General features: G+C 48.9%; 1 protein-coding gene across 1 annotated transcript; it reads right to left on the bottom strand.

The window, feature by feature from the left end:
• Positions 1 to 408: 408 nt before the first annotated feature.
• On the bottom strand, positions 409 to 18558 carry GPRC5A (G protein-coupled receptor class C group 5 member A). Its single transcript, XM_006199878.4, has 4 exons — positions 17698 to 18558; positions 3675 to 4600; positions 1654 to 1712; positions 409 to 1371 (listed from the first exon to the last, which is right to left on the bottom strand). The coding sequence occupies exons 2-4, from the start codon at positions 4591 to 4593 to the stop codon at positions 1279 to 1281; spliced, it is 1071 nt and encodes a 356-aa protein (XP_006199940.1). The 5' UTR covers positions 4594 to 4600; positions 17698 to 18558; the 3' UTR covers positions 409 to 1278.
• Between the last annotated feature and the right edge of the window lie 723 nt (positions 18559 to 19281).

The raw sequence follows: 19281 nt of genomic DNA on the forward strand, positions 1-19281 counted from the left end.
TTTCCAAGAGAGATCATGAACCAATTCTGTCAAATTAGGGATCTGGATTTGTCCCCTCCTACAATTAAACCTCGGGTGAAACGTGAAACAGGCTTTGAGGTCTCCTCCCTGCTTGACCTGGGCTGCCAAGCCCCATTCCAAGGTGGCCATGCCTCTGTTTTCCTGGAGCAAAACCTCAGGTCTGTGACCCTTCCTGGCTTCCCCCTCAGCCTTACCGCTCACCTCAAAAACTGGGGAAGACACATGTCATCGACATAAGGAGGAGGAGAAACCCATGGAGAAAGGTCAGGTTCACACCCAGTGGCACTGAACCTTGAACTTCAGGTCCCACGTGAAGACAAGAGCCTGAGGCTCCCCACGCATCCAGTGCCCACCCCTCGTCCTGCCGCAGCCACAGTAAAAATAAAGTTGCCTTCACACCTTTATTGCATCTCCTCCAGTGAAGAACGGTGAATAACTTATTTTACAGGGAACACACCCCGGTTTGTAGACAATACCCACTTCCAGGAAGCAGGAGATGAACCTGGGTAAATCTATTTACAGAGGCTGAGGATGGGAGAAGGATCAGTGGCGGGAACTTAGAGCAAGACAGGGCACGTGTCCACCTGGCAGAGACACCGGGCGTGTCCGCGCTGGTGGGGTCTGGAGGGAGAATCCTGGGGGAGCGGTCTGGGGGCTGACACAAGTTTGGGGACGGTGCCGGAAGAGAGAGGTGACCTGTGAATTGGCGCTGGGGACCCTATGTTAGGCTGCACCACAGAGATGAGCAAATTTAGGGTGACTTTTAGCCTCTCCTGTCCAGGCAAGGGAGAGGCCAGTAAGTCGGCTTCCAGTGTAGATGTGGGCAGGGTGGGCTGAGAGACAGGCTTCTGCTGTGTGTGCTCAGATGCGCAGCTCTGCCCTGAGCCAAGCGATCCTCGCAGAACCAGCCTTGAGTTGGACAAGTTGGCTTCTGAGACTGAACGAGCCAGTGTGTGGCCAGATGACCAGAGCCTTGGTCACACATACCATGACAGGGACGGTAGGATAACCCCGAGTGGCCTGAGACTCCCCCTTGAGAGACGTAGCCTAAGTGTGGGGCGAAGGGAAAGACCCACGTGCTGCTGAGAACTGGAGACAGGCAGCCCACTTCCACTCCAGAACAGAAGAATGGTGGCCGGGCCTCCTGTGAGGCCCTGGACAGCTTCCTGAGAAGGCTCGGGACTCAGCCCGCATCCCGTGAACCCCCAGCGGGCTCTGCTGACTTGCTGCACTCGTCCCTCCCTTCAGGACGTGTCATTAACTGACATCTTTCCTTCCTTCGTAGTCACTGTAAGGGCTGGCTCGAGTCTGGGCCCGCGGAATGGAGAAATCCTTTGGGGAGTTTCGATTCTGAAAAGGAAGCATTCAGACTGTGAAACCCGCTCCAATTCCTGGCCATTTCCACCACATTCCAACCGGGGCAGAGTTGTTTTCTTCCCCTTCTCCTAAACCCTCCCCTGCCCTGCACTCCCGTCTCCTGCACTAACCCCCACGAGGCAGATTGCAGGAAAGCAGACACGGAACTCCTAGGGGGCCTCTGGCGGCCATCGGGATGGCATCGGCATCTATTCCCAAAGGACAAATGCTTCTGGGGTGCTAACACTGCTGGCGACAAAGGAGAAGCTCATTTACCTGCAGCTGGAAGTGGGTGGAGTAAGGGGCGTAGAGCATATCGCCTGTCTCTTCAGTGCCTGAAACAGAGAGGAGCAAAAGAGCTTGAGCTCCCCTCCTTCGTGCCCGACCTGTGCTCACCTCCCGCCGACAAGTGGAGTCATTTATGAAAGTGTGACCCATTATCCATTTCATCGTCTGTCTCCCGAGTAGATGGTCAGTTTCACGCAGGAAGAGACTGTGTCCTCAGGCCCAGGAGCAGGCCCAGAGCAAGCGCCACGCTGGTCGAAAGCTTGAATAACTATCCACATAGCATCACTAGGGAAATGCTTTCCAGAACCTCTCCAGAGGCCTCCCCATCCTAGGACCACTCAAAAGCACGTTTGAAACCAGTCTTTTCAGACATAGATCTGGCCAGAGGTACACCTAGGGTGGGTCTAACTGGGGACGTACTCACTTCCTTCACTGCCCAACAGGAGGGGGAAATGTTACTGTTTTCTTTGTGAAGGGACAGAATATGTTTTCTGTGTATTTGGGGGAAATCAGAGGGATTTAAACTCAGGAACAAACAAGTCAACACATACACCCAACGTGAATACAAGTTAAAGCAATCCATTTATAATTTCCCACCAAATGTACCTGTCCAATTTACTCCATAAATACCTAAAATATTGTCTGAATGTAAGATATTGTGAAGAACACAAGGATGAGCCAGAATGACTCCTGCCCAGAGGCTGCCCCTGGAGTACACGGCAGCTACACTTGAGTGCGCAGTGAGACAGACTCTGATCAAAGAGCATCGCAAAGTTCCACAGAAATGCAGGCGGAGCGCGAGGGAGACGGGGGAATATCTGACTCTGGACAAGGGCAAGAATGAGGAATGACATGTCAGGCAGAGGATGGACACTCCTTGAATCCAGACACACTGGCAGGGAAATGTGGGGACTTGGTTTGTTTGGACTGAGAACACGGCCGCAGTGGTGGTGGTGGGGTTCTGGCTGTGAAAACACACCGGGAATAGAGGATTCGGTAAAGGCAGTAGATACCGGGGAGCCAGTGAGGTATGTGAGCAGGAAGGGGTGGTGGCTGGTATTTTAGGGAGAGTAAGCTGACAGTGGCCCATAGAAGGATTAAGGGAAGGAGGACGAGTTAGGGAGTCTGGGCGTGAGGTGATGGAGTGAAGCCGTGGACCGGAGAGGTAGGGGTGAAATATCCCCTCCAGCACCCTCCTTCAGGTTTCCAAGTGCACAGCAGAGGGACCACGGTGGCAGAGACACCAGGAAGTTTCGCGCAGTGGGCTTCAAGAGCAGAGGGACTTGCTAGCTGGAGCCAGGAGCCTGGCCTTGGAGGTCCCTCACTCCTGTCCCAAACCTATTCCCCTCCCCTGATTCGGCCCAGAGACCGATGTAAACCCTAGAGACCAATGAACAGATATGTTTCAGCAAAGGCAGCTTCTGGCTATCGGTTTAGCCCAGTGACCCACAACTCCAGGCAAGAGCAAAATTGCCCCTCCCCGCCCCGTGGGCCGGAGACGTGCAATAAAATGTAGCTCTTCGGGCTAAATCCAAATCTTCAGTACCTTTACGAAGATTCCCGCTGATTAACGATAAAACAGACTTCTCCCTGCTCTGAGCTCCGTGGTCACCGCACAGCTGGGCTTTATGCACTCAGATCTGCAAAGAATCCACACCCCTGGAAGGACTGCCTGGTAGTCTTCTACAGAGAATACAACCTCACCCGCTTGTCTCTAGGAACTTCTCCAACCATTCCTTTTCCTTCCCTTTGCTCCACCTTATTTTGAATCAGAGAAACCTGCATGGTTTTATGTAGAAGGTACTAGATAAAGATTCTCGAGGGCAGCTGCTAGTCCTGCCTGTCGCTGACCAGCTGGATGATCGTAAGAAGACCCGAGCCTCGGGGACGTTATCTGTTCTATGAGGAGTGCGCCCTGGATAATCGTGTGTGCTCCTTACAGTTATAATAATCCTAGGATTCTCCCCCATCTTTCCACAGGGGATTCTCCACCCAGCCAGGCTCTGTACCTTGAGTGATTGCCTCTTGAGAGTAAGCTCTGTTCTCCACACCGTAGCTCTTCTTCATGAACTGAGGTTGACACAAAGCATCCTCCATAGGATAGTCCATGGGGTCCCGTTGCTTTGTGAGCAGCCGGAACTCAGGTAAAATATAAGCCAACAGGAAAACCCAGCCATTGGCAACCAAGGCTGAACTGAGGATGGTGTCATCCCACTGGGGGCCAGGGGTAGGGACCAAGAGCAGGGTGATCCACGCCACCCAGATGGCCATGGAGAGCAGCGTGGTGAGGTAGATGTGGGCCCCGTGCCTCTTCCAGCCACTGAAGGAGCCACTGAAGATGAAAGAGGCTGTGAGGAAGGTCAGCGCCATCAGGAAGAGGACGTAGATGAGCAGCATGACAAAGTCCTCGTTGCGCCGCGGAGCGGGGAGCTCAGCGAAGATGTTGACGTTGGTCCTGTTCATGGTGAGGACCACATACTCGACAGCAATGACGTCCTGCACCAGGCTGAAGCCCACGGCCAGGCCCAGCATCACCAGCAGGGAGAGGGGCTTCCTCCCCCGGACCAGCTGCGTCAGGCTGAAGGCATGAACCAGGAGGCAGGAGAAGCAGAGGGAAAAGAAGACACCGAAGAGGAAGAAGCGCGTGGGCCCAGTGCCGCCGTCGAGTCGGATGATGAAGGCGAAGGTGAGGCCAAAGATGCCCAGCACGCCCAGGAGGAAGAGGAGCTGGGTGGGGAGCACCTTGCGCCTGCTGGGGTCCTGCACCTTGCAGATGAGGACCAGGAGGGTGATCACGAAGGCCACCGAGGTCACAGCCCCGACCCCGGCCAGCGCCTCCAGGACGATGCCCCAGGCTGCATTTTTATCACAGAGCCTGTGGTACCTGGACTCCAGGCTCGAACGGCAACCATCAGGGGTTGTGGCCATTCTGGTCCTGCAAGAAAGCAAGGTTGGGGGTGCAGGTGAGTCTCCCAACGCAGGCACAGAGGACCAAGAACGATTCAGAACCAACTCTGTATATTTAGCCAGGGTTTTGCCCCTGAACTTACAACATGAGATCAAGATATGAACTTTTCCTCCAACTCTCATGGCAAATGCTAAAGGCTGATGAAGGAAAGGCGCATCTCAGACCTCCAGACCTCCCTCCCCACACTGAACTACATTAACATTTACCCTGAAGCTGGAGAGCCTAGGGCTCTGATGAGGTGTTTCAGAGTCTCATCTCAAAAACTAGCTCACAAACAACTTGCTAGGGTTCCTGGTATTTGGGGCTGGTGTCTTCTTAGGAATTGGTGACAGTGGTCATATCTAACCTTGACATTAGCCCTTAAATCATCATTTATCGTCCCAAGTTCTTTCCCACATTTGGCCCTGTCTCAGACATTATTTGTAAGCTTCTCATTCTTGTGGACGAGAGAAGTTATCTGATCTGTAGATTTCTCTGCAGAAGCCAGCCTTCCCTTCTCAGCCACTGGGTCCTCTTCTTCAACTCTGTTGTCACATATTAGAAGGTTTCCCCTCCTTGATTAAGGTTTATAAGAATGGCTCTACTAACCCAAAAGCAAGTGGATGGAGTCTTCCCTGGCTTGGCGAGCTCTTAATTAGCTGCCTAGAGAGAGGATGTAGTTCAGCAACAGAGCGTGTGCTTATCATGCAGAAGGTCCTGGGTTCAATCCCCAGTACCTCCACTAAAAAATTAAATTAAGTTAAAAATTAATTTAAAAAATACATAAAGAAACCTAATTACCTACCCCCCCACACACACAAAAAACAAAAGATAAAAAAAGGAGGAGGGAGGGTATAGCTCAAGTGGTAAAGTGCATGCTTAGCATACACAAGGTCCTGGGTTCAATCCTCAGTACAACCTCTAAAAATAAATAAATAAACCTAATTACCTTCCAAGAAAGAAAAGAAGGAAGGAAGGAAGGAAGAAAGAAAGAACTCCCTATCTAGCTGTCCTTAAGCTCCCAGGTCTGCTGCCTTCTTTCCGCAACCTCCATGTCAATTTTAGACCCAGCTGATTTCCCAAACCCCATGAAACCGAATTCCTAGAGATGCAGGGCACACGTGGGAAGGTAAGTTGAGAAACAGGAAGAGAAAGGACTTTGAACATTTCCTCAAAAGAGATGGTTCTCAAATTCCAAAGTCAACGTCAGATAAGATGTCGAAATTCAGGATGGCTGTGGTTTTAACAGCTTCTCAACAAAACCATAATTTTTTTTCTGAATTTTTTTTTTTACTGTTTATAAGTTTCTATGACATGATTCTTTTTGTTTTATTGTGAGCTATTTGTGCATGGACTTTTTATTTTTTTATTTTTTGCTTTAGTTTTTCTTTTCCTGATAGGCTTGCTCACTCAACAGGGAAAAGTTCTGAATTGACAACAATACGGTGGGGTGGGGGTTAGAAGATGGGAAGTCTCACTGAGATCCCCTCCATAGAGAAGCATCAGTGAAAGCTTTCAGCTGCTTCTAGTGCCAAACTGGGAGGGAATGTGCAGAAAGAAGTCAGCAAGAAGAGCAGCTGGGACTGAGGAGCAGGAAAAAGCACAAAATATCCAGAGTCTTGCCTCTTCCCTTATAGCAGAAAAAACAGCTACAAGATCAAACCACAAGGCAAGCACAGCACGGGGGGACACAGAATAAATCATCGCCGGCTGACTGTCCAGGGCAAATGAGCGTCCTCCTCCACATGGACAGAATTTAAACACCTGCTTCCCTTAAAGATGCAAAATCATCATTTCAGTTCAATGAGATTGTCACATCCCAACAGTTTTATTCAATAGCAATCAGGAAAAAATTATATACATATACATACATATATACATATATATGTATATATACACACACACACATGCATTATAACACATACATATACATACAGGAATTTTTGGTAGATGTTAGAATATTATATGTGTGGTGTATTCAGATAAAATAACTTAAATCATACAAGTTTAACTTAAATCACTGATAGCTTAAATCTATCTTCCTAACATAATGAGATTTGCCTCTCCAAGCTTGACTCTGTATCACAGAGTCATTCATTCAACCAATATTTACTGAGCACTTCTGCGTGTCAATCACTATTCTAGATGCTCAGCGGTAAAGGGGGAAACAGACGTCAGACTTGTTCCCTGCTGTGGTAGAAGAGACAGACAGACGGACCTCCTCTGCCACCACTGCCACAGCCTTCCCGTGGCCTTTCCTCACCCAAGGGACTGACACCTGCACTCCAGCCCATGCAAGTGACACCCTGGGCATCCTTACCGCATGCAGAGCACAGTGAAAAGAATGCTTAAGTCCCATCTCCGCAGGGCAGGACGAGACACAGGAGCAAAAAGAGAGGCAGATGCGACTCAAGTACAGGCAACGCCTGAAATCCAGGGACACAAAGTCTGATGGCCTTGCCCTCAGTAGTGTGGGACAGGGAGGGGGGGCCCCTAGTGATGCGGAAGATGCAGAAAGGTTAGAGCCCGGTCAGGGAAAGGAACAGGCTCCTGGGCTCTCTTCACTCCCTACCTCACGCCCTCTCAGATTAACCACAAGGGCGGTGTCCTGCTGGAAAGGTATTTCTCTCACCGTCCCTGCCCCTTCCTGCGCCTTCCCCACCCCTCAAGTCAGTGCTGTTTGTGACAAGTAGTTGTTGTAAATTCCCTGATTATCATAAAGGAACCTGATGACTCTAAATCTTGAGAGACTGAGGAGGTTTTCACCTAAAGGATGGTTCTCGCGCTGCCCAGAGGGACAGTAAGGCAGAGACCTCCTGCCCCCAACTGGGACCTCTGGGCCCCTCACTTCCGTGCAGCAGTGCAGCCAGGGCTTGTGTCCTGGGGGCTCCTGGCGCCCGCTGACCAGGGTCTCACACTGTGGGCAGATAAGGTAGGGGTCTCCAGAGAAAGAGAAGCAGGCGTGGCTTTCTTGACATAAGAGAAGCCATTTTTGGCCTGAGCCATTTTGCTTTTTTGTTGTCTGTGTGTGAGTGCTTTTATTGAAGTGTAGTTGATTTACAATGCTGTGTTAGTTTCTGGTGTACAGCATAGTGATCCAGCTATACATATATATATTCTTTTTCATTATAGGTTCTCACAAGCTATTGAACACAGTTCTCAGTGCTGTACAGTAGGACCCTGTTGTTTATCAATTCTCCTCATACATGGTAGTTTGTATCTGCTAATCCCAAACTCCTAATTTATCCCTCCTCCCCCCCAGGGCCTAAACCTTACTTGTCCTTGAACAGGTATCAGTAATTAATGTTCTTAAGGGAACAAAAGAATGCAGGAACAGTCTTGTCTGTTATCAGACAAGAGAAGTAACAATCACAAAGATAATACATCAGTTATAAAGATTCCCAGGTCTGCTTCAGTGGGATGGGTTAGCCTGAAGCACTCAACCACCGGTTCAACTGGACCCTAAGGGAGGAAGATGACCTTTCCCAAAGCTCATGACCTCAATTGACTAAAGCCTGGACTCTGTCAACCACCCAAGCCCCTTCATGAATATGCATGTACCTTCGCTTAAAAGGCCCCAGTTTTGGGGGGAAGGTATAGCCCAGTGGTAGAGCAGATGCTTAGCATGCATGAGGCCCTGGGTCCAATCCCCAGCACCTCTGTTTAAATAAATGAATAAATAAATCTGTAAAAATAAACAACAACAACAACAACAACAAAATAAAAGGAAAAAATTGAAAGGAACAAAAAAGAAAACTTCTCATTTTGTCCTTTGGGGAGATAACACTTGGGAAAAATGCCTGGTGTTCCCCTTTCTTGCTGCGCGAAATAAATCTTTCTCCCACTCTTTGGCCTGGTTGCGCCTTTTGGCTCAATATCCACCAAGAGGCGAACCCAGTTTTTCAGGTAAAAACGCAAGCAACAGGCAGTGAGGATGGAGAGGAGAGAAAGCCCATTTCCCCCAATTTCACTTCCACCTCTTGCCCCTAACCATGCCGGGGAGATGGAGAAGCAGCCCCTGAAGTATCTTTAAAACACTTTTTTCTAATGCTCAAGTTTTTATTACAGAAATTTTCAAGTATACTGAAAAATAAAGAGACGAGAATAGTAGGGGCCCACGTACTCATCATTTGGTTTCAAAAATGACGTGGCCACTTTTGCTTCATCTATGTCCCCACCCTATTCACTGGACTTTTTTTTTTTTTTTTTTTTTTTTTTTTTTACAGAGGTGCTGGGGATTGAACCCAGGACCTTGTGCATGCCAAGCACGTGCTCTACCACTGAGCTATATACCCTCCCACGACTAGATATTTTGTAAGCAAATTCCAGACATCATATCATTCTATGCATAAATACTAAAAGATAAAATTTTCTTTTAACTTAATCCCACTTTAAAAATTAACAATAACCCTTTAATAGCAAATATCCAGTTAGGGTTCCTCTTCCTCAAATCTCTCACTAACATCTTTTTTTAAAACTGCTTAGTAAATATTTTTTTCCCTGAGTGACTAATTTTTTGGAATAATCCTTTTAAATTCACCTCTCTTAGCCTTCCCCCACCCTTTCCCCAGCACGACAGGGACTGCGCAACGGGCCTGCAAGGTCCAAAACCTTTGCATTTTGTCAGATGAAAAGATAACTCACCCAACTCCCTAACAAGCAGGTCTGCCCTGAGAAGCTGCGAGGTCACCCAGGGGGTGGCCCAGATGGGCCGCCAGGAAGGTGGCCAGGTCCTGAGCAGCTGAGAACTTCTAGAAAGCAGAGTTGGAAGACGAAAAGGGAAGAAATCAACATTTGGGAATACAAACTGCCAGGAACTAGAGCGACAGCCTCAGAGAAGAACGGAAGGGCTGGAGCAGGAGAAAATGGCACGAGGCCAGCGGTCATGTGGACGTCATTCGTAGCCAGAGTCAAGGGTGGAGAGACCTGGGGTCCAGCCCAGAAGGAACTTGCCCCTACAAAGAGTCAGCAGGGAGGAAAGCAACAGTGGACGCTCAGACTTGCTCTGAAGGGGCAGGAACGTCTCATAACTCACTCTCACCAGCATCAGGCCTGGTTGTGCGCACTTGCTTGTCTAACCCTCACGACCACCTCAACCTGCAGCTCAGTTTATCACTCTCCCTGTCCTATAATCACAGCAAGGTAGCGGACGCCCCAGGGTCACACTGCTAGTAAGAGGAAGGGCCAGGATTCAAACCCAGATTCTAACTCTATCATAGGTCTTAACACAACACAGTACAACCCCTTTAAAGCTGGGGGGGACCTGCCAATTAGAAATGGGGGTGAATACACAGGCACTTGGGCTGCTTTAGGTGTTGAGCTTGGGTTAAATCCGCTGAGAAGCACAGCCTGCCCTGTGAGCTGCTCCCACTCTTCAGAGTTACGCATACCCTCAGATTCCTACCTGGTAAAGAAATGACTGTATTTACAGACTGGCTGTGTGTGCCCTTCTGCCGTAGACGGGGCAGGAAAGGAGGGTGTGTGGAGAAGATGAGGAAGTGGGGCAGGAGGCATCCCAGGGTCTCCCCGTTTGTGAACCCAAGGCAGTGGCATAAAAGCCAACTTAAGAGCTAAGATCTATGGAAAGTGGCCCATCACCCAGGTCCTATCAACTCCACACGTGCAGTGTCTCCTGAGGACGTCCACTTCTCCCAGCCCTAAGTCAGCCCATCATCATCTCTGCCTGGACCAGTTCAGAAGCTCCAGCGCTCCATCCCCAGGTTTGCCCTCTTCGAGTCATTCTATTTGCAGCCAGAGAAAGAGCCATCACCTGCACAAGGTGTAAGGCTCTGCACCCCCAGCCCCTGCCCGCCTCTCCAGCATCATGCCTCCCCACGCCCTCCTCCTGGTCCAGTATACGTGCTTCTTAGTATCCTCCAGACAAGCCCCACCATCTCACTTCAAACATGCTGTCCCATCTGCATGGACTTTCTCCCCCACGACCCCCAGGATCCATCCCCTTAGAGGTCCCTTCTTCCAGGATGCTTCCCGGGCTGCCCTAGTCTAGTGAGAGACGCATCCCACGAACTCCCTGAGAGCCTCCACGCTTCCTGCCATAGCACTGATCACGCAGCCCTGCAGTGCCTGTTGGTGAATCTGTTCCCCGCTAGATTCAAAGGCTCAGTGAAGGTGGACACTGAGCTGTTAAATGTCTCTCCCCAGCCTCTAGCTCAGCGCCTGAGGCCGGTGAGCGCCTTGCCAGGATGCAAGAGTGAGCCTGCGGACAGAAGTGGACTCTAGTCCGGTAGAATAGGGGCTGCTCCCAAGACAGGTGAGGTGAGTGGTACCAGGCTTCCTCACGATCCCTGTCTGCATCCTCAGTTCCAACCCCGTTGCTCCTGTCCTCTTCATGTGGGTCTGAGGTAGGAGCTCTGGCCACGTCTGGCCTCCTATCTGAGGAACTCCAGGTGTCTCCTGGCAGAGCATGGATCCTGAGGTGTTCCCAGTAAGCTGGGCGACTGCAACCCAGTCATTTGCTCCCACCCAATTCCCGGATGACTAAACCCTGTGCTCTGGAGGGAGATGATGGGGTTTCAGTGTGTGTAGCCTCTGGCTTGGGACCTGAGAATGGACTTTGAGTCATAAGGGTGAGAACTCCTTCACTTATTACAGCTGCTGACCCACACACCCTGTACAGTAATCCACTCACACCCACAACAGAGACCCCAAAATCCCTTGGCAATGTCTTAAACCCTTTTCGGATGAGTCAGGGCCTGACCAAAAGGTTAAAACAACGAAACAGGGAGGAAAGGGAGAGGGAAGGAAAAAGAAGAACCAGAAGTGGGAGTAAGAGGTAGAGGAGAGGGAGGCAGGGAGGGAGGGAGGGAGTCACTGGGCTCAATTCCAAGCCCTCTCTGACTCCACGTCTTTAGGAAAGAGGGGTTTCAGCAGCCTCTGTGTGCAGCACCATCTCCTGGAGCCTCCATCCTCTCCTCCGTAAAAGGGGGCCGGGTGCTGAGCCAGGCAGTCCGAGCCCATTTCCAGCTCCAAGGTTCATCCCACTGGGGAGCTCCTTGTAGACAATTTCCAAATCTCTTTCTCCCTCCCCTTCATCCTCCTTCTCACCCCATCTCCTGTCATTAAAAGAATATGTCCCACAGACTCCTCACCAAACCCCAAACCAGGGCTGGAAGTGAGGTGAAAGGGTCTGAAAGGGACACTCATCCGCAGGACAGAGCCGCAGGGGTCCGGGAGCAGGACTGGCCCTAGAGTGACCTTGACCCGACACAGGCATTGACTGATGCGCAAGGACACACGCCAGCTTGGAAGGGTCTCCCAGCTTCTCCTTTCCAGCCTCGGAGACCCCTCTTTTCCCAGAGAGGTGGGGAAGGTGTCGCGTTACCTATGCCCAGACCTAGAAGGTTGCCCAGCTGGCTGTGTGCAGCCCTCCCTCCCTAGGTGATCTGAGCGTGAATTACCTGCCACCCTGGACCTGGCCCAATGCTAACCTTACCTTCCTCCTTAAGAGATTTATCTCCTGTCGTCTGAAAAGCAGAGGGCTTTACTGACCTCTCAGCACGACTGCCAGGGAATGATATTTAGTAACTCAAGTGCTAGTTGAAGCTAAGCCTTCCCACCAGCCCAGCCAGGCAAATCTGTGAGTAGCATTTTAATTTTCTCTCTACTCTGGAATTGCCACATTCAATCAGTAGTAATAACAATAGTCACAATATAAGTGTAACTAAAACTAATAGCGACTGTTACCACGTACAGAGCCCTCTTGTGAGCCAGGCTTGATGCTGCATGTTTATGTTTTTATATGTATTCTCTCGTTTACTTGTTTTGACATCTATTACCTCATTTAATGTTCCTACAACCCATTTTGTAGGTGAGAAGGCTGACTCTCGGAGAGATGAAGTTACACAGCCAATATAACATAGTTAGAAAGCATACCCCTTTAAGAGTAGTCCTAGTTAGAATTTAATCGTTTGTTTCATCTCTAAATCACTCTAACACGCGCTGAAGCTTTTCTCCGACCCCAGCCTCTCTCTATTTAAACTATCTCTGAGAAATCTCCGAAGCAAGCAATCCTGCATGCGTGCAATCTTCCTGTCAATCAACAAACATTTGCCTACTTTGTGCCAGGTACTATATTAAGTGTACAAACCTCGCAGACCAAAAGTGTGGCTTCTGCCCCTGGGAGGACCAGCAGAGTCACAGTGACACGCAAGTAAGGTTACAGAGTGTGCAGGAGATGCTGAGGGCATGCGGAGAACAGTGGCCCACTTTACCTAATGGGGTTTTTTAAAAAGGCTTCAGAAGGGAGACCAGGCAGATAAGGCTAGAAAGATAGGCAGGGAGAGGTGGGAGATTCTTAGGCAGGTAGCAGCAAATGGGGTTTAGAAATACAGGCTTGTGAGAGATGCCCAGCTTGGCTTCGCTGAATCTAAGATGAATATAGGCCATGCTCACAGAGGAACCCAGGATTGACAAGCGCTAAGTCTCCTGGGAGTTTACTCTGGACCACACACAGTATCATTTAATCCTCACAAAAGCCCTCTGGTTATGCCCCCTTTTCACAGTGGAGGAAACAGAGGCACAGACATTAAATAACTTACCAAGACCACATGGCTCTTAAAAGCCAGGTTCCATGACACCAGCTTGTGCTGACTCCTCTGCACGTGGACGTGGATGTGCTGAGCCTCAGGCTCAGGAGGGGTCTGGGCTGTGAGCACAGGCTGGGGGTCATGGGCCCATAGCAGGGACCCCAAGGCTTTGGAGGAGACCAGATCACACGGGCAGCTCACACAGGAGCAAGAGGGCCAAGGACAGAACCCTGGGAACACCGTCTCATCCCAGCAGGAGTCAGAAAAGGATGTTAAAAAGAAATTGCTGGGCTTAGTCCAAGAAATAAGCCCGGGGTGGGGGAAGGGCATAGCTCAGTGGTAGGGTATGTGCTTGGCCTGCATGAGGTCCTGGGTTCAATCCCCAGGACCTCCATTAAAAATAAATAAATAAACCTAATCACTCCCCCCTAAAACAAGTAAATAAATAAAATAAAATAAAATAAAATAAAATAAAATAAAATAAAAACAAAACCAGAAATAAGCTTGGCTGGTTTCCCAGACGCCAAGGAGCAAATTCCACCCCACCTCCAAAAAAAAGAGTGCTCAATAGAGTTAAATGCTATAAGGAGAGCAAAAAGAGAAGCCCTGGGAAGGGATCTTTGAGTTAAAAAGCGTATCAGCTCCTTTCTGTCTATCAAAACAGATGCGACCTCAGTTTGAGTTTCCAGGCTTTTCTCCAAATGGTCCTCCCACCCACCCACTTCTTCCTGCCTTCCTAACTCCCCTCCCCACATCTATGCAAGGCAAACAAATCTGCCGAGAGTATTTTCTATCTGGAAGGATACTGGAGCCTAAGACCATCTCTCACCACGTCACTCCTGCTCACGCATTATTCTCTTTGCCAGGAAGACCCTCCTGCCCCTAGCCACAACCCATTTATCATATTTCTTCAAAACCTTGGTCCAAAACTTACCTCTCTCTTGAGGGTTTTTTAAATTATTAGTCCCATCTCATTCTAAATTTGTAGTTCTCCTCATAGCTTTTACAATTATTTATCCACGCTCAAGTTATTCCATATGTATGTTACATGTTCTAGATTGACACCAGTGCTGACTGATAACATCAGTGCCTATCAGATAACAAGTTTTCGAGGAAATAGAGCCAATCTTCCATTTGTTGGTGTCTTTTTCACGATGTGCTCTGCACAGAGGTTGCTGAGCAAACATTTTGGATGAAGACTGACTACTGAATATAACTCAAAACAATGTATTTATTAGCAAGTGTGAGTAATGGGGAGGAAGAATTTTTGGAGATGAATATGAGCTGATGCTAATCCTCGTATTTTTATACAGGCCAAGTTAAAGACGAGGGTGGGGTCGCACAGAAGCCTCTGCCCTAAGTGAGGGATTAGTTATAGATGGAAAGTGTCTCCAGGGGAATCTCCAGGATCCCCTCTTCTGGATAAGCCATCTGAATTCTGATGACCTAAACGTGATACATCCAGGCAACTGCTTATGAATAACATCTGAATAATATCACTGAGTTGAGTTTCTATGTAGTAACTGGGAGAAAATAAATGGTTCTCCCACCACGGGCAGATCTGAACAGACATAACCACACTCTTCATCCCACTTGTGGGTAGCTCTGCTTTGAGGGATACTAGCATCTTCCTCTATTCTAAACAAACAAAGAAAGTGAACTTTAAATTAATATAAAATAAATTACTGAAATAGAAAAATAAAATACTGGAAATCACTTTTCTTTTTTTAACTTAAAGAGTTTGAACAAAACTTCCAAATCTCTTAGGCCCGGAATTTTAAGAAATGAAATTTCCAGAAAATAGGTGGATAAAGTGAAGTCCTCTCCTGGTGCACCATCTCAAAGTCTCAAAGGCACCTTTTAAGTATTTTATTTCAACATATAAAGGTACCATATTGATGTTCCCAGGCTAAACTTGTCATTTCTCCTTACGAGCCTGTATTTCCAAACCCTAAGAATTGTACTACCCTATGCTCAAGGGTACCTAAAAATACAACATAGACTATCTAATGTGGGAGAAGATGGAGAAAGGAGACTGCATGGCCAAAAATTAGATGACAACAGCAAGCAACTATTCTTAAAATAAATGTAATGGAAATTTTTTATTATGAAAAGACTAAATTTGAACCATACTATACCTATTAGAACCTCACCTAAAACAACAAGAGTCAAAAAGTTGAAAGGAAAAGATGAAAATAAATGAAAAAAAAAAAAAAAGCCATACTAACAGATGATGTTTATTTAGCAAGGATTAGGTTTCAGGTACAAATGTAAATACTTGCTCAAGGGAAGAAACTTAAGTAAGAGTTGAAGTATTAAAATCACACAAAGTTTAGTCAAGGCAAAAAGCTATTATAGTGACCAAAAAGCTCTTTTTTAAAATAATAATTAAGAAAAAAAAAGAATACCCTACATTGAAGACATGACCATCATAAACTTCTATGCACTGAACAACATAGCACCAAAATACACAAAATAAAAACTACTAGAAATACAAGGAAAAATCAAAAGAAATATTATGGTTACAGCAGACTTTAATACTTCTTTATCAGTCCTCAACAGATGAAATAGGAAAAATAAATGGTAATACGGTAAATTTTTATAAGTGTTCTATGAATACTTTAATCAAAATATGCTCTATTTCATATTTTATTAGATCTCTATTATTAATTATGTAATTCAGATCCTCTATATCAGTGATCAGCAAACATTTTCTGTAAAGGGCCAGATAATAAATAGTTTAGGCTGTGTAGGCCATTTGTTTATATCTGAAAGCAGCCATAGACAATACATGGACAATGAGCCTGAGTTCCAATAAAACTTTATTTATAAAAATAGGCTGTGAGATGTTTCTGGCCAGGAATCTAGCTTACCAATCCTTTCTATATGACTTCTTCCATTGATGTGATCATGGAACATTTACAAAAATCATATTTTAGACCACACACAAAAAACTCAAAATCTAAAATAAAAAATGTGCAGACTATATATTCTGACCACAAGGCAATCAAAGTAAGAATGTAAGTCAAAACAAACACACCAAACTACTAAGAAAATTCTAGACTCCTCAAGCAACAATACTATTCAGTTCATTGTTTTTAAAGCCAATACATAATTTCCTGCCCATTTTCTCAGCTCAGTCTGTGGATTTTTAAATAGCAGTGGACGTGAAGACAAACCCCCAGAAGGAGAATAAAATCAGTCAAAACTCTTCTTTACACCCTGTCATCATCAATTCCCAAAGAGGAGTGGAATACAAAGATGCAGATTCCAAAGAGGACTCCCAAAGAGACCCAAGCAGATGGAGAGAGGCTAGAATCTCAGCCCTGGGAGGGAGCTGGGGGCCTTTCCAAGACCCACTAGGAGGGACTCAAGGTCTAGCTCTGGCCCACTCACAGCTACAGGACCTGCAGAGCTGGGATGAGAACTTGGGCTTCCTGACTCAAGGCTGAGAGCACTCCCCAGGAATGTTAGCCCTTCTGAGTTCCGCTCATTCCCATCAGCCCTGGGAGCACCCACCTCTCCACACCCCAGGCGGTGCCTATCTCCTGGAGATACCTCTGCTGACCCTCCCCCGCCCTCCACTCTGCATTCCTTCCCTCTTCCCGTTCCTAGCACACAGACCTAGGGAGCGGAGTTCTGACCCCCATCCCCCACCCTGGGGGGCCCAAGCCCATTGTATCTGAAGCGGCTCAAGTATTCCTTTTCTGGAATGAGCCCATAGCTGAGGCTGATTCAGCCAAACCCTTCAACAGGTGTGGCATTTACACCCTCTGAGGCAAAAATCAGCCTGGAAAGAAGTTGGGCATGGAAAGTCCTTCAAATGCCTTGATTCTGAGCTGTCTTCCCCTTCCCTCCTCCATGGATGTTTAAGGGACCATCTTGGACAGTTTGGGGCCATTCCCTGGGTCCTATCTAGTTGTCGCCTATCTGTTATTGGACATTCAACCCTGGAGTCCAGAGCAACTCAAGGGACATGAGAGGATGACATGCTGTGGAGCTGAGGGCCCACACTCACATCAAGAGAAGAGGTGGATTCTAGAATCTACTTCACAAAATTCAGAAGGGCAGGCTTGTCATGGAAGAACAAAATAAGTGGACACTTTGCAGTACCTCAGTGAAGTAGCAGTGGTCGCCACCTCCCTCCTCCTGCCAAGCCCTCCACCTCCCGCACCCCACCTCAGTCCCTGCCATTCCTCTAGATCTTTCTTTTCTCTTCCCCTCCGCTGACCCCTCAACTCACCTGCCTGGCCAGGATTCCACCTACTCTGAGTTTGTTCGGTGCGTTTGAGCGGAAACTATCCTGATTGTCCTTCTGCTCTCTGCCTCTATCTTAGCTCGGGAAGCCCAGAGCGGGGTAAGTTTGAGTTGAGATAACCTAAAGGAATTCTTTTCTTGGGACTGTTTTTTCTCAGAGCCAGCTGTAGTCCACACCAGGATTTCTCTCTTTATCCCCCCGCCCCTCGGGGGCCCGCTGGCCCCCACGAGGACTTCAGTGCGGAAGCCGGGCGCGCTCGGGGCGCCGCGCGCCTCACTTACCCTGGTGCCTTGGCTCTGGCGCGTGAACTTGGCGCTGCGTCCCACGCGACGCAGGCAGCGCGGGAGCCCCTCGGTGCTGCGGGAGCCCGCGGGCGGCGATCCCGCCCTCGCGGCGCCGAGCAGTTATAAAGGCTGCTGTCGCCGGAGGGAGGGAGCCTGGGAGCGAGGCGGTGAGCAGAGGGACAAGGGGCGGGGGAGGGTCAGGGGGAGAGACACGCCTATTCCAGTTCCACGGCACTGCGTGCTGTTATGAAAATAAAGTCCCCGTGCCAGGGAATGAGCCAAAAGTCGCCTGACGTCAGCAGCACAGTCACCCTCGGAATAGGTGGCGGTGGCGATGGTGGGAGGAGGGGACCCACCCGGCCTGCCCGGCCCATCTGGCTGCTTGGGAAGTCCCCGGACACCGGGTGAAAAAAGCAATCAGAGGGGACCGCTCAGTGTCCGCCTTGCAAGGTGTCACCTCGGGGAGGGAGCCACATCCGCCCTCCCCGCTGGGCGCCCAGGTCGGCCAAGGGCGAGCGCCAGGCCGCTCGAAGCTCCTGTGTCGCTCCCTGGGTCCCAGGGGAAGCCGGGCGCGGGAAAGGAGGAACTGGTCGCCGTCTCGTGTCCCAGTCAAGGCAGAGGCCGAGGAGAACCTCGTCCCGGGGCCCAGGGTCAGCTCCGCTACTCCGCTCCTCGGAACTGTCCCCAGACGAGCGCCATTAGCGCTGCCCCGGGGCGGAGAGATCGTTATCGCTCTGCTTTCCCAACCACCTCTTTCAAAGCCTCGGCAATGCAAGTGGAGGAGAACGCGGACGCCAGATAAAATTATGAAATAAAGGAATTTGCCTTTGGTGTCTGGTTCCCCCTCCCTGGGCTGCCCACACCTCTTCCACGATCAAGCCAACCCACTGAAACCTGCCTTTATTGACTGGCCAAACAATCCGGGGGTGGCTGCCTCAGGCCAGACTCCACCCCGCTGCTTTGGGGGCGGGGCGCTGTGTGCCCCCGAGGTGCTGGTTAGGGCAGCTGGTCAACTAAGTTGGGGTACTCTATATATAAATGGACCTGGGGGTGGGCAGGCCTAGGGCTCCCCAGCTTTCTCCTCAGGTCCCCTCACACCTGAAGTTTCCAGAGTCTAATAGGCTTTTTAAAGGTGACTTTTGGGACACAATGCCTTTACCTTTGTTAGGTTTTTATTTCAGTCCCAGGAAACCACAGCCAATGTCTTGAGTCTTGGAACACATCCCTTGAGGCTTGCAGCCCAGGAGTTTAAGTCTACCTGCTCCCCAGGAGTGTGTATGTGTGTGGCTGTGGGTGTGACTGTTGGGGACTGGAAGTGACAGTGCTTTTCAGTGTGCGCCATCTGCTGAATCGTGTCTCCCCTGTGGACCTCAGTTTTCGATCTGTTAAAGGAGCAAGCTGAACTCTTCAGCCTTGTCCCATAAATATGTCATTCAAGCCACGAAGGAGAGCCACATGCGTAATTTAAACTTTCCAGCAGCCACATTAAAAGACGTAAAAAGAAATGGGATTAATTTTAACAATATATTTTATTTAACCCAAGAGATCCCAGACATTATCCTTTCAACATGTAATGAACAT

Source organism: Vicugna pacos, chromosome 34, assembly GCF_048564905.1.
Source record: "Vicugna pacos chromosome 34, VicPac4, whole genome shotgun sequence".
In the NCBI taxonomy this organism is placed as follows: Eukaryota; Metazoa; Chordata; class Mammalia; order Artiodactyla; family Camelidae; genus Vicugna; species Vicugna pacos.